This window comes from Oryza sativa, chromosome 11 (genome assembly GCF_034140825.1).
Source record: "Oryza sativa Japonica Group chromosome 11, ASM3414082v1".
Lineage (NCBI taxonomy): Eukaryota > Viridiplantae > Streptophyta > Magnoliopsida > Poales > Poaceae > Oryza > Oryza sativa.
In genome coordinates this window covers 737626-752826 of record NC_089045.1, presented here as the reverse complement: position 1 = coordinate 752826, position 15201 = coordinate 737626, and the positions used below count along the sequence as shown (strand labels likewise).

The window sequence follows — 15201 nt, the reverse complement described above, 5'->3', positions numbered from 1 at the left end:
AGTTGTCACATCGCAAAAAGTGTTTCGTTGCACTTATTAGTATCCACCTTAAGTTTAATTTTACTCAAGAAAGAATTAATATGTTTTAATTGCGGGAAAATATAACATGCAGATAAACATAAGAAGGTGTCCATATTAAAGAAACAAGAGTACTTTATCAACTTTGTTTCTTTAAAAAGCATATATAAATGCTAAATAAGACACCATTAACTTGAATTAAACATCTACAGCTATAGGATTGTGCTATCACACAAGCAAAGCTCGGCAGCTCTCAGTGGTAGCATTCATCAGTAGGCCAATATAATTATAATTTGTAGTGGGCCATGGGCCATATTTTAAATCGCCTTCAATCCTATTACCAATATTGGATGGGCCAATCCTAGCCGTTTTCAAAAGGAATAAGTTCACCTACCATCCCTTAACTTTACATCGAGTTTATATGACATCCTCAATCCCCAATACTAGATATGTCTACCCCTTAAATGTTCAAAACCGTGCAAAATAGGTTCTGTGGCAGTATATATGGGTGGTTTAGCTGATGTGGCTTCCTAATTAGCAAAGAGGGAATAAAAATTATGGGGCCCAGATATCATCCTCACTCTAATTCTCTTCTCTCTATCCTCTCTCAGCCAGGAGCAGGGCAAGCGGGGTGGCATCGGGCGGAGCGGCCACGCACGAAGCAGGTAGGAGGAACGACGATAGCCGGAGCTGGAGGCAAGGGGGCGGGGTAGCGGCGGTGGGGTGCAGAGGAGACCCGGGCAACACGCCTTCTACCATGGTGGGCTCATCGGCGAGGAGCTCAAAACGCAGGCATAGCTCCTTGAAGGAGCGGAGCACCTCCGAGGATGATGGCGGCATAGAGGATGATGGTGCGCGCCGTAGGGGATGATGGCGCGGCCGATGGTGAGGACGACGATGACGCGGCGGGCAGAGTAGCCCGGCGGAGCTCGTCCACCGCCCGCTACGCTCCTCCTCTGGCCACCTCCGCTTGCCACCTACTGCCGCCGCTCGCCGACCGCTGCGACGCTTGCCTGCCGCTGGCCTCCCAGACCCGCTGCGTCCGTCCCAAAATATAACAACTTCTAGGATTTAGAATTTATCCCAAAATATAACATCTTCTTCACCAACATTATGTCCCCAACCAATCATAACTTTTCACCATTCAATTTTCCCACCTACATCCAATTTTCAACTAATTACACTCATCCTCCATTTAATTTTACTTTACTTTCTTAATGACGTATCGAACTCTAAAACTTCTTATATTATGGGATGAGATAGTAGCAATTATGTATCGAGAAAATGGCTTATGGAAATTGCAATACAGGCGCCAATGCCGTAGAGATAGATGGCACTAGAACAGGATCAGTCATCTCTAACGGGCTAAAAGCCTCATCTCTTTCGAATATAGCCCCCGTCACCCGTCACTAAGTAAAGGTCACTGATGTGGTAAAATATCTCAATCGGACATCCGGCCGTCACGGATGACACACATCTCAATCGGGCCAACACAAAAGCCCGTCACAGATAACTCTCATCTCTAACAGGCCTAAACTATAGCCCGTCACAAATGACTCTTATCTCAATCGGGCCTAAACTATAGCTCGTCACAGATGACTCTCATCTCTAACGGGCCTAAAGTATAGCCCGTCACAGATGACTCTCATCTCTAACGGGCCTAAAGTATAGCCTGTCATGGATGACTCTCATCTCAAACGGGCTCTGAGTTAATGCCCGTCACAGATGAGTATAATCCACAAAAAAAAATTGTTTTTTTAGCTAGCCTCAGGCCTTTGCTAGCAATTTGGATAAATATATGAACATCGATCTCAATTCATACATCAAAATTCAAGTTTCTAAAGTTTACAAAAATAGTCCATCTAAGTTCAGTACCAACAAATTCATTCAAATCGGATTTAGAAATATACAAATGGTCCATAGGAAAATTAAATGTGTTCAGTTACAATTCATCAAACACATGTACAAGAAAATTGTCTTCCAACAGTCCGTGTTCTGTGGTGCTTCAACCTTGGGTAACATTCTGAATTAACTGCATACACTTTAGATTCAAGCTATGGCCTGAATGAGAAGCATACCCTGATTTTCATGATGTGCAACATTCTGTAGATATTTAACTGCAGCACTTTAGATTCAAACTATGGCCTGCTAAGAAAAATACGAAGTGCCGTGAACAAGGTAAATTATAAAAGGTTTGTAAATAAGAAAAAAACAAGAGACTAAAACTAATTTATTATTTGGATGGCATGTATCTATCCAACACATGTAGCAGCATGTGTCTTGCCAAAAGATATACAAGGACTTAGACTTGTGAAGTATGTATTTGCACTTCTAGAGGCTAGAAAGCTCTAATGTTTTCATGCATACAAACTGAGCTAAAAATATGTTTTCTTAGTTACTGAAACAGAGAAAACAAAACACTGTAACACTAATTATTCACACAATCCTTACGATGAATTGCAAGGCAAAAATAGCATAAGAAAAGCATCTACATTCTAATTAAATTTGTTTTTCTAGGGAAGATATTAACCAACATCTGCATTCTAACTAAATGTGACCAAGAAAAGCATAGTGTATGATAAGACACTGATCGATTAATTCCATGCCAAACAATTCACTACCAGACACAAACAAAGTTTTATGAGTAGCAGGGACTCTAGTGTGAAAGTACCTGTGGTGCCACAACATTAGGTCTTCACAAAATGGCCAGAGGGAGGAAAATTAGTTGGTCCTGACATAATTGTCTTAGAAGGCTGAAACAAGAAACAAATCATTTAGATGTAAAATAAATATTATAAGCTAGGACTAATCCAAGAAAATTAAATCTCTATTATAGAAATTAAATTACTCTTATGGACCAAATCACACAATGTAGACTAATATGGGAATCAACTTGTCTAGCTTAATGTCTGGGAATCAGAGCTCTGAGAAAAAATAGTAATTGGCAACAATAGTAACGGATGGATGGTTTGCTACCTGATAAATGAAGCGAGCCAGGGTTTGACACAAGAACCCAATCTAGATCTACTGACATTCCACTGGCAATCATTAAACTTCTGGTCAAGGGCCAATAACCAAATCCCTAGCCACTAATTGTGTCGAACTCTAGATCTACTACTGGGCAATCACATAATACAGATCGAAGCCAAAATTTTGATACACAAGTCAGGTTACCACTCTGCTAAACCAGCACATTCCTTGTTGTATTTGATTTCCACTGGACAAAGCAAGGGATTACTTTCACTTGCTTATGCCATAAGAATTTTGACTTCAGGAACATGACATGATAAACCATGAAATGGCAGGCATTATTGGAGAGACACACACATATACACAAGCAGTTTGCCAGTTTAATTATCTTTAGAAAATTCAGAGAACAACAAGTTCATGAGGCATAAACCAAAATGAAACTGAAATAAGCTATGGGTTTTTCCCTTTCTGAGTCTATATCTATTGAAAAATAGAGAAGGCGTCCATTATTTTCTCCTGTCATTTGATCTGAGACCAAAAAATTCTGAAGAGATAAATGGATAAGTGACTGGTAGATGTTCTGCTCATGTAGTTCTATCTTCCTCTACACAACATTAACATTGGAGTATCCGAACTAATCGCTAGCCAAAAATCCAGAAACAAAATTCTTAAAAATGAAACCTACTCGATCTATCCAGAAATATAGCAAAAGAACTAATTTAAGAGCGTAAAATAAATACAAAATTGAGCATGTCTCATAGTTGCAAACAGGAGAAATATCTTCAGAGTGACTCACAGTACAAAGCACATTTCAGTGCATAAAAAGTTTCATTATCTCTGATCTGCAAGTAACCTCAGCATGTATAACACTGCAATACGCCAGTTCCCACCAGAAATATTTGGTTTGCACTCCATCATTCAAGAAGCATTTGATTCATGCACGTCAACCAAGTAGTACCAAATTAAACAACATTCGCTCTCCAAATTTGATCCGATCGAGATTTACCTGGTCGCCCATGGGCACGACGACGCGGACGTCACAGTCGCGGCTGCGGGTGATGAAGTGCAGCCACCACCGCGCGCGGACGGATGACGGCGGCCTCGCCGAGCGCGCAGTCGACGGACAGGTCGACCTCCTTCATCTGGAGCGGGATCAGCGCAGGGGGTCGAGGCGGCCGTACACGTATGGCTGGTAGCTGGGCATGTCAGGGGTGTCGACCGTCCCCGGGTCAGTCACCACCGCGTACGCCATCGGCGCCGACGGCAGCAGCAGCGCCGCCACGGAGGCATCACCCCCACCCCCACCACGGTCCATCCCCGCCGGTGGCAGGAGGTGGTGGTGGCGGTGGCGCCGGATCCCCAGTTCCCCACCCTACTCGTCGTCGGCGGCGGAGGTGGATTGGGGTTCGGACACACCCGGCTCGCCCCACCCGGTGCCGGAGGACGAGGGGTCGTCCCGGCCCCACTCGTCGTCGTCGATTGGGGGGTCGGGCTGGGAGGGCGGCTCGGGCGCGGAGGGCGAGCAGTCGCCCCACTCGTCAGGGACGCCTGACGGGCTGCAGCTGCGACGGGCTGGCGGCGGGAGGAGCGGAGGGGGAGGCGGAAGGGGATCCGAGGGGGTTGTGGATGGTGGACGAAGGGAGGAGGAGGGACGCGTGGGAAGGGGATCCGAGCGGCGGCGAACGCGATGCGAGATGAAGTGCGGAGGGTTAGGGTTTGCAACCCTACATATGCTTCATTGGCGCAACGATAGCCATTCGACCAAGAATCAATGGCCAGAAATTTATGGGCCGAGTTCTGTAACGGGCCGATTTCAGGGTTTAGGCCTACTAACATATGTGGTATTTTTTTAATTTCAATTTATGAGAACTTTAAATTTAATTTTAGGCCGATTTTTGTGTTTCAAATGCAAAAATTATAAGAAATAAAATTATATAACTCATCGAGATCTACAACTATTGTATTGGTCTTTTTTACGAAAAAGTTCATTTGAATAATTCAAATTTTGAATTTTCAAATTTTGACAACTTCGAACAATAATTGGGGTTAATAAATGATTTCAAATGGAAAATTCACCAAAAAAAAAGTTGTAGAGCTCATCAAGATGCAAAATTTTTATTTTGGTCATTTCTCCATCTGTCTCTATTTGAACAATTTGAAATTTGAAATTCAAAGTTTGAGAACTTTAAATAGAATTTTTTATTAGTGAACAACTTCAACTGAAAAAGTCATCAACAACAAAATTGTATAATCCATCTATATCTACAGTTTTTATTTTGGTCATTTGTTCATCCGACAAAGTGATAGTAACGTTGTTCACAAAATTTACGTATCTCCCATATGGTTTCATAAATTATAAGAGAGATGTGTAAATTTTGTGAACAACATTATTATCAGTTTGTTGAATGAACGACCAAAATAAATTTTGTAGATCTCGATCAGTTCTACAATTTTTGTGTTCATGACTTTTTCAGCTGAAATCATTTACTGCTTCAAAATGTCGTTTGAAGTTATCACTTTTTGAAATTTAAATCTTCAATTGATAAAACAAAGTCACATGAAAGTATGGCAAAAATAATAGTTGTAATAACACAATAAATTGATAGATCACGAATTTAGAGAATTTTAGAAAAAAGAATAATCAAATTTAAAGTTAGTATGGGGGAGAAAGACAACCTACAAGTTTTAGCCAGAGATTAAAAAGAAAAACCACACTTGTTCTACAATTCAAAATTTTGAATTTCAATATATGAGTCTTCACTGTTTACTTAACGGCATGCTATAAGTGCTTGAAATTGTAGACAATATTTTTATAAGAATACTGAAAAAGGAATCGTCCAATTTCGAGTTCATATGAGCGAGATAAACTACTTTAAAATTTTATTCACGCATTAAAAGTAAAAATGTGCCACTATTCTTGTGAATTTTATGATGAACCCACGAGTAGTGATGCAGGTCCATTACCTGATAACATTTTGATATATAAAGAAAAGTGCATGTACTGTGACAAAACACTTGAGTGGCTCAGTGGTTAGTCCTTAGGCTTATTGTTCATGTAGTTGTAGGTTCGAATCAGGGTTTCCCAAACCGTCGGGGCCAGGATTACCGGTTACCCCGCGGTAACCGTACAAAACCGTGCAAAATTTATCAAAAATTTAAATTATTTTTTAAATTTATTTGAATTTAAGGAGGTTACTGCGGTACTTATATTACCGTACCCCCGCAGTAAGCCCGGTAACCGCGGTAACCGCGCGGTTACCGGCGGTAAGGTAAACCCTGGTTCGAATCCCTTGACGAGCAACATTTTTCTTTCTTTTTATTACAAGGCGCAGGCCACCCTGGTGGCCTGCTGCTGGTCTTTATCGGGCCTAAATAAAAGCCCGTCACCGATGAATGTAATCCGTGACGGGCCGTAGTTTAGGCCCGATTGAGATATGATTGTTATCTCAATCAAGCCTTATGTTGGCGTCCGTCACAGATGATGGTCATCCGTGATGGGCCGTAGTTTAGGCCCGATTGAGATAACATACCATATCTCAATCGGGCCTAAACTACGGCCCGTCACAAATAGGTGTCATCCATGACAGGCGTGAGTTTTATGACCATATCTCAATCGGGCGTTTTTTCGGCCCGATTGAAATGACTTTCTTGTGACAGCCCGCTAATTCTAGGCATGTTAGAGGACGTCACAGATGAGAGTATCTATACTAGTGTGGAGCTCTACAAAGAGCTATATATGTACCAAAAAGAGCTATATGTATGTGTAATATTCCAAAACAAGCACGTAGTACAAGGAGTTGCAGTACATGCATGTAGAATCTCTAGCTAGCTCTCTCTGGTACACGTACACCTCGAGAAGGAGCAAAACGTACGAGATGAACACACAAGAAGAAGAAAGCTAGCTAGCCTGACCGGCCGGGCCGATCAACCATGGATGCACACACATGCATGCATGGTGATTGATCGACCTTAGCTAGCTCATCTTTTTATTCCAGAATACGTACAGATACTACTAATATTGGATACAGAATTCGATCGGCTCCACACATCGACCCACCGTCGCGCTTCTGTATGCATATAAATGATCCATCCGATCGATAGCTCAGCTCACCCTGCACACATGCACATATATATATTAGATGATGGAGTATATATCATGCAATTAGCCATGCTTAATTAATTATATTTAACAGAATATATATAATTAGAGATGATGAGATGAATACCTGGAGCAGTCGATGGAAGCGCTGATGGTGTAGGGGACGCTGACGCCGCACTTAGAGGGGATGCTGGCGGCGTTGCCGGCGTTGAGCCCCTTGATGCCGCGGGCCGCGTTCTTGAGGCAGTTGCACGCGGTGCGCCTGTCAGCGGTGCTGCTGGCTGCGGCCTTGAGGCTCCTCACGCCGCTGCAGCAGGCCGCCGACGGGCCGGCGCCGCCGCGGGCGTAGGTGAGGCAGGGCCCAACGGCGGAGTTGACCTGGCCGCAGGTGATGGCCACGGCGGCGTGCGGGGCGGCGAGGAGCAGAGCTGCCACAACGGCGACCAACACCAACTGTGCACGGGCCATGGTTCCTACTACTGTTGCTCGATCGATCGGTGTGAATTGGTTCGTTGCTGATGAGATGGATGAGGAGAATACGCGGGAATGCAGGGGCTTAAATAGGTAGAGTTGCTAGTGTGGATGCATGCACAGATGCGGTGCACGCAGCTGCAAGAGATCGAGCAATTAACAAAGCAAGGATGGGTTTGTGGTGTTTAAACGGTGCATGTGTCCATACGTTCATTCAATACGATTGGGAGCTAGCTTAGCAGCTGGTGGTTGGCTGTTGGGAAAACCAGAGCTATTCCCCTCCATCCACTGTCGACTGTATTTGCTCCCCTTTTACGGTACACGTGGAAGGCAATATGAAACGATCTTCGCATATTGCGAATTGTGTTGATGTAAATGTGTAGAAAGAGTAAATATATTTATATTAATTTTGGGGAACGAGAGAACACTAGGGCCGTGTTTAGTTCACCCCCAACTTCCAGCTTTCCATCACATCACATCCAAATCTCTCCTACACACATGAACTTTCAATTTTTTTTCCAAACTACTAACTTTCCCTAAACTTTCAACTTTTTTTAGGAACTAAACATAGTCTAGGAGGAGAACTGTTTTCCACGAGGAGGATGGGTATATGAGAAATGCGAGTAGTCGACAGTTAACCTTAAAAAGAATAGTTGGCAGATGATCAAGACAAAACTAAGTTTAATTTGTTCACACCTGCAGAATAAGAATATTGTTTGGTTACTATTATTCCGAGGGATCACTACTACAAAAAGGGACATATATATCGGCACTATAGGTACCGGACGTGCTAAAACTGGCACCTATATATAATGTTTTTCAAACCTCAACGGGATGAAAACATAAAAAAACCGACACCTTTAAACAACTATAGGTGTTGGTTCTAAAGAAAAATCGACACTTATACTATGGGTGTCGGTTTTTAAGAAAAAACCGGCATCTGTAATATATTATAGGTGTCGGTTAATTAAAAACCGAGACCTATAATATATTATAAGTGCCGGTTTTTTTAAAACCGACACCTATCTGCCGAACTAACCGAGCCGAGCTGAGCCACCCTATCTACTCCCATCCTTATCTCTTCCTCCCCTCCCTCTCTCTCGAACTCTATCTCCCGCACCCGCAATCCACTTCCTCCTCTCTTCTTCTTCCTTCTTTCTCTCCATTTCTTCCTTCTCCTCTCTCCTCCTCTTCCATCCACAACAGTGGCAGCACTCCTCTCCTCCTCCTCCATCCACCATGGCGGGGCCCTCCCCTCTGCCAGATCCGATGGGAGGGGAGGCGGTGGTCCAGCGGCAGCACGGCGGCGTGCTCCCCTATGCCAGAGCCGACGGGAGGGGAGGAAGCGGCCCGGAAGCGGCGGCACCCTCCTCTCCGCCAGATCCAGCGGGAAGGGAGGCGGCAACATGGCGGGGCCCTCCCCTCCGCCAGATCTGGCATGTCGACCCCCGATTTTGTAAATCGGAAATCTTCTGTGTTTATCAGTACCAATCCCTGGATCAGTAGTTGGTACACACATACATAGCCGAATCACAACATATCACGAATGAATTCAGGCTAAGAGAGTTAAATACTTACATTAGGGCCAGGCAGGCCAACAACTATCAGAGAAACAACAGTGGAAGACAAAATAATACAAGGGCTCAGTTGACATGCCACAAGCAGTCGACTGGGGAACGAGACCTAGAACAGAACCGCACTCCGATCATCTTGTTAGGTACGCAAGCGTACTAACAAGGGCTTCTCTTCAATACTCTGCTAAAAGATATACATAGAGCAACAATGAGTACAAAAGTACTCAGCAAGCCACCACAGAAAATGCAATAATGTACAGGATAATACAAGGAGTGGCTATGGTTACTTTGCGTAAAGCTGAGTTTTCAAATATCATTTCACAAACCTAAGACCTAGTATAAACTGATCAAGTTTTAATTCTATTGTTCATTAAACAGCGACGGTTCTGTCCACCATCCATTGTGTTCCCAAGGATAGCTTCCCGCCACTGGTCGTCATGGTTTTCTGGGGTTTACCCCTTCTCGCCTCTCGAGAAGTTGATCCACCAGTACAAAATCATCATGCAACATCCCACCTAACCAGTTTAAGAATTTAGAGTCTAGCCAAGTGTAATACACGTCTCGGTGCTCAATAACCGCGAGCACGGCTATTCGAATAGATTTAGTTTACTCACACTGCAGTGGATGTACACTTTACCCGTACTCCGCGACTTGCCCAACACATGAGCCTAAGTCCCAACGAATGAGACTTGCCATGGCAAAGCCTTTCAACAACCTCACTTTGGCAGTACCCGCTCCATGAACTTTAGTCCTCATGCACTCTAGGCGTCCAAGGTTTCTAACAGTGAGAGGAGTTCTGGCGCTCCCGGGAAAGGAAGACTCACACATGCATTAAGTTATAGTTAAGTTTAGGTTTACATATGGCAGTCCTACCGATGACGACACCACTGTAGGCACCCGCCCCTCGCAGTCCTACCAATGGCTGCCCCACCGTAGGCCCTACCTCACACACATCAAGAAAACCACTATGCAGGGATACTGCCTCCGCTCGGCTATTTACTCTGCTAGGTCTATACCCATACGAGAAGTACGGTTTTACGGGGGTCGTTTCATGCTTAGCTTCATGGCTCGGTCCTTAACTGACTAGGGACGGCACTAGCCTTTTCCGGACACCACCCAAGTCCTCCAGCCGCCCTAGTCGAAAACATTTGTTTAGTTTTCATTTTCTTTCACAAATCATCTCATCAATGTCATGGCAACGTGGCACTCATGTCTCCACATGCCGTATCTCAACTACCTCCCCAAGGTAGTTTCCCAAGTATAAAGCATTTGATAAATATGAGAATGCATGAATCTAAATTAGCATTACTAAGCATTTGTCATAAGTGACTAGGGACTCATTGTAATTATGGGTACAAGGGAATAATGAGATAAGCAATAATCAAAGGCATGGCATAATAACAAGTAGGATATTCATCACTGCATGCAATTTTATTTGTAAACAAAACAATTTCACAATTGGGATCAACATGCTCAAGGAATGGGGTGATGACTTGCCTGCTCAGGATAGTTCTTATTCTTGATATGATCTTGATCAACCTTCACCTCCTGGAAGCTGCATACGTTGCCTCACGACTAACCGATATACAATTTCTATAATATGCGAGAAAACCAATATTCAAGCAACAATCAAATATGCACAAACAAAATATAATTGTTCGGAATATACCTAGGGCTATTCATATCACTCGTGCTTGCTAATGGATTGTAAGGTGCTATGAAGTCTAAACTATGGCTGCTCACATACAGAACTCAATACTCAGGACTACGGAATTATCTATCAACTATTGCTATGTGGAGTTCATGGCTAAACCAGCTTTGATCGTAATTTAAATGGTGACACCCTACAGGAGATTTACCAAGGCTCAGTGGATAATTTAATCATAACAAGAGTTCTAACAGGATGGATTATCTAAGCATGGCTCTACAAATATTACTGTATTAGGGTTCCAACGAATTACATGCTATGTAGGTTAGATTAGTGTGGTCTATAATATTATAGTTAAAGTTTATCTCAATGCATAATTTTACCATAAATAATCCTAAGTCACGGTCAAACTATAATTGTGTGAGGTCAAGATTTATAATTAATGTTTTATCTACTATACACGCTTATCATAGACTCCTCAGTTTAATATATGAAAAAGGTAGGTTATTGTTCTTGTGTATGATTTAAATGGACTGTACAGTAGTTGTGAGTGCAATAACATATTAATATTAGATCATTTACTAAGCATGAGCTATTTACTGTAAGCTATACAGTATATGTGATGCAGGTGGATTTGGCGAGTTGGTACTGTTTATCAACTTAAGATTGATTACCAACTTAAAAGATACTATTCCAAGGAACATGACGTTAAGTAATTAATTTCGTATAGGTGATTTAATCACACTAGCTCTGTTATTATTTCTCATAAACAAGTTAAAGATTCATCTATGAGTATTAATATTTTAGTTACAAAATATAAAGCTAAACTTTATGTAACTAATTTTTAAGTCATGAATTTAATTATATGGCCATCGAATATTAAATAAGCACTAGTATTTTCCTATACATCCATTCATTTGAGACATCACTTATACTTAGTTTATGTGGTTGCTACAGTGAAAAAACATGTTAAATATATTTATTTGACATCTACTCTACTCTACTGTACAATATCAATTTTATTTATTAGCACATTTTTAAGTTGACCATAATCTAATCATTTGATATTAATATATTTTATTAAATAGTGAGTTATATACCATTGGAAAGCTTATGAATTTAGATGAATTTAGGTTCAAGTTTCACTCGAATCGGAGCTAAAATGAATAAGTTATACTAATTTAAAGATTCAAATTTGAGTTAATCCGAGAAATTGTAAAAATGCACTGTTCATAAATGATTTATTTTTAATCGGAAACATTATCCAAAACCCACTGTGGTTGACATGTGGGACCGGCCCTGGTTGACTTAGGGTCAAACCTGCTTGTTTAATTACCATTGGGTCCCGCCTGTCATAGGAATAAAATATATAATTGTGTTTTCTTAGATTTTAACTATAGGGACCCCACCTGCCATTGAGTGGGATAATCACCGTTAGGGATAGGATTACTGTGCGCTAATGACATGTGGGTCCCACATGGTTTCTCTCTCTCCTCATCTTCTTCTTCCTCTCGCCCGTTACCGAGCGAGGCAGAGGCGTGACTCGGCGCAGCCGGCGTGGCCGGCCCGAGCCGGGACGGCGGCGGGCGGCTCGGCGAGGGCCGGGGTGAGGCGCGGAGGAGCTCCGGCGATCTCCCGCCGATGGCAGCCGGCGCGCGAGGAGACGGGGGCGCGCGGCGCCATCAGGCGACGCCATGCCCGAGCTCGGCTACAAGGGGCTTCGGTGCTAGGGACATCCTCCGGCCGAATTGAAGGGTGCGGGAGCATCTACGGGGTATGGGGATTCGATTTCACGAACTATATGGAGAGGGGAGCTGCCGGGATAGCCTACCCACGGAGAGCTCGCCGGCGACGAAACGGCGGCCGGGGCGGCACGGCCATGGGCGCTAATCGCCGATTTTGGAGCCGGCGCTAGCAATTAGATGTATGGAGGACGCTACGGGCGCGAGGGTGTACCGCGAGACGGCGAGATGGCGAAACGCGGCGAAGTGGAGCTCGACGCGGTGCAGGACAGGGGCAGACAGCGGCGATGTAAGGTGCTCGACGGCGTTTCTTGATGTCCAGCGGCTACCTGGCTTCCCCCATGGCGACGGCGGCAGCACGGCTCTTCCTCCACTCCCTCCAACCTCCAGCTCCGGCCGGGGAGCCTCACAATGGTGATCTCTAGCGGTGGTGAGAGGGTGATTGCAAGGTGTTCGATGAAATGCATACGAGAAGAAGGCTGAGAGGGATGGGGATTTTGTTGAGGGCTTCGCTTAGGATGCAAGCAAACTATGGGGATAAGATCACCAGCACATGCCTAGGCGAGCTAGAGTACTAATGGTGATCGGATAAGAGCAATGAGGTGGATGACGCGGCTGAGATTCATCTCCTTCTCCATTAAGGTTCTGTGGCTTAATCATCACACCTATAACCTATAGACTGCAGGTCTGGGTGCTAGCTGGAGGAGAGGGCTCCGTTTTATCCATTGGGCATGGATAGGGGCGATGGGACGCGCGTGTCTGGGTGATGAAGGCAAGCGTGGCGACGGCGACGCGCGCACATGGGCGATGGCGCAGCTCCGTGTTTCCTGGAGAGAATCCAGGAGAGCGGTTAGAGGTGCGGCTTGGCGTGGCGCGGGCCCTGGCACGACGCGGCACGGAAGGGACGACGCGGGCGCGGGCGTGGGTCCGGCGCGATGCGACGCATGGCGCGATACAACGCGATGCGGTTGCGGAGCGGCAAGTGCGGTGCGGCTAGGGTTGGGGTCGGACGCGGCTGAGGGGAAGGAGGCGCGGTTGCGGTGCAGCACGGGCGTGACTGGCACGGCCGGAAGCGATGTGGTGCACGCGGTAGACGGGATCGAACGGTTGGCGGACAGTGAATAGTAGCGGCTGAGAAAAGAGAGAAAAGGAAGAAAAAGGGAAAGGAAGGAAAGGGAGGGGCTAATCTGCAAAAGTGAATGGGATTGAATTTGAATTGAAATGTAATCAATATATTTTGGTTTTGAGAATTCAAATGTTTGATTTGAATATTTATTTGGTTATTCATTAGTTCCCAAATGAATTTGCTTTCCATTAAATTATCCAAAAATTATCCAATATAACCTATAAGCTTTGATATTTATTAAAAACTAATTAAATATTCTAATGTGACCTTAATAATACAATAGCACATTAGTCGAGTTTATTTGTATAACAATGTATTTTACAAGGACACGTTTAATCTATTATTCCATAAAAGTAAATTGATACTTGGTACAGTATTGACCTAAATGTTTAATTAAACACTCACATAAACATATTTTATATATAAAGTTCAATTTATTTGCATGACAAATTATTTTACATGAGTGAATTCATCCCATGAGAGACTCGATGAAAGTTATAAATATTAATTTAATTATTCTAGTGGAACACTCCTATATATATAAAATCATTGTAGTGGTGACTACTTCGTGGTTACTTAGATGTCATGACACTTGTCGATATGGTTCAAGTATTTAACATACAATTTGTAATTATTAATAATTGACTTGTGTTTTATTTGGCTTGCTATCATGTACACAAATATTTATAGGATTAATAATAATTATCTTATTCTAATTACTTCTTAGTTGTACGGCTTTAGCTTAATCTTCAATCGTGACAATTTATAGTTTGGCAAGCAATAGCAACCATAACATCCAGCATGATGCAAAAGTTTTAAAAAGTTTGAAATTTTAGTGATTTTTATTATTAGGGATTTTCAGGATGTTACATGGCAAGAGTGGAGACGATGACCCAGTGGCAGCCCGGAGGGGCGGCCCAGCGGCGGGAGGCGGCATGCGGCGGTAGGAGAGAGCCGGCTGGAGGTGCGACGATGTTGGCGGCCACGGATCCATCTCTTCTCCTCCCTCTTTGTGATTTGTTCATGTTGATGTGATCTAGATGTGTATTATTTGATCTAGATGTATTGTTTTTCTAGGGATTTTTTTACTATAGTTCATGTGTTCATGGATTTGACGCAATTTAGTTCACGTGTTCATGGATTTGACACAATTTTGGGATTTGGTTATTATTTGGGATCAGCTTGACGGCTCGATACATCAAGCCGTTTTTTTTTTGGCTCGTGTATGCCTCAAAGGTGTCGGTTTTGACCCGAGTAATCAATGCCGCCTCCGTGGTGCTGGTTGGGAAAACCGGCACCTAAGGGGGTTTCTCAACTGGCACCGATTAGTGCTTCTGTAGTAGTGGATAAGTAAGGATGTATGGGCCATGAAGCCCTTTCCCTTGTATATACTCCCTCTATCCAAATAAAACTTATCTTCTAGAGTTTAAATTTTGTCCCAAAGAAATCAACTTCTATCATCCTACCTACTCTCAACGCATAAAATGAGAAGTTTTATCCCTTAAATACCTTTTACCTACCTATCACTACTACTGCCTTTTGCAACAATAAGA

At 43.5% G+C, this 15201-nt stretch overlaps 1 protein-coding gene and 1 long non-coding RNA gene across 6 annotated transcripts; both read right to left on the bottom strand.

The window, feature by feature from the left end:
• Positions 1-1881: 1881 nt before the first annotated feature.
• Positions 1882-4691, bottom strand: LOC9270252 (uncharacterized). Its single transcript, XR_001541475.3, has 3 exons — positions 3995-4691; positions 2690-2771; positions 1882-2163 (listed from the first exon to the last, which is right to left on the bottom strand). It is a non-coding gene; the product is annotated as an uncharacterized lncRNA (long non-coding RNA).
• A 2034-nt stretch (positions 4692-6725) lies between these two features.
• LOC4349602 (non-specific lipid-transfer protein 1) lies at positions 6726-12991 on the bottom strand. Of its 5 annotated transcripts, none has more exons than XM_066305454.1 (4): positions 12737-12991; positions 10630-10725; positions 7215-9313; positions 6726-7100 (listed from the first exon to the last, which is right to left on the bottom strand). In XM_066305454.1, the coding sequence occupies exons 3-4, from the start codon at positions 7553-7555 to the stop codon at positions 7091-7093; spliced, it is 351 nt and encodes a 116-aa protein (XP_066161551.1). In that variant the 5' UTR covers positions 7556-9313; positions 10630-10725; positions 12737-12991; the 3' UTR covers positions 6726-7090. The 5 variants fall into 5 exon arrangements, with proteins under 5 accessions (XP_066161551.1, XP_066161552.1, XP_066161553.1 ...); XM_066305455.1 differs by having other exon boundaries at positions 7215-8254; XM_066305456.1 differs by having other exon boundaries at positions 7215-7696.
• Positions 12992-15201: the final 2210 nt, after the last annotated feature.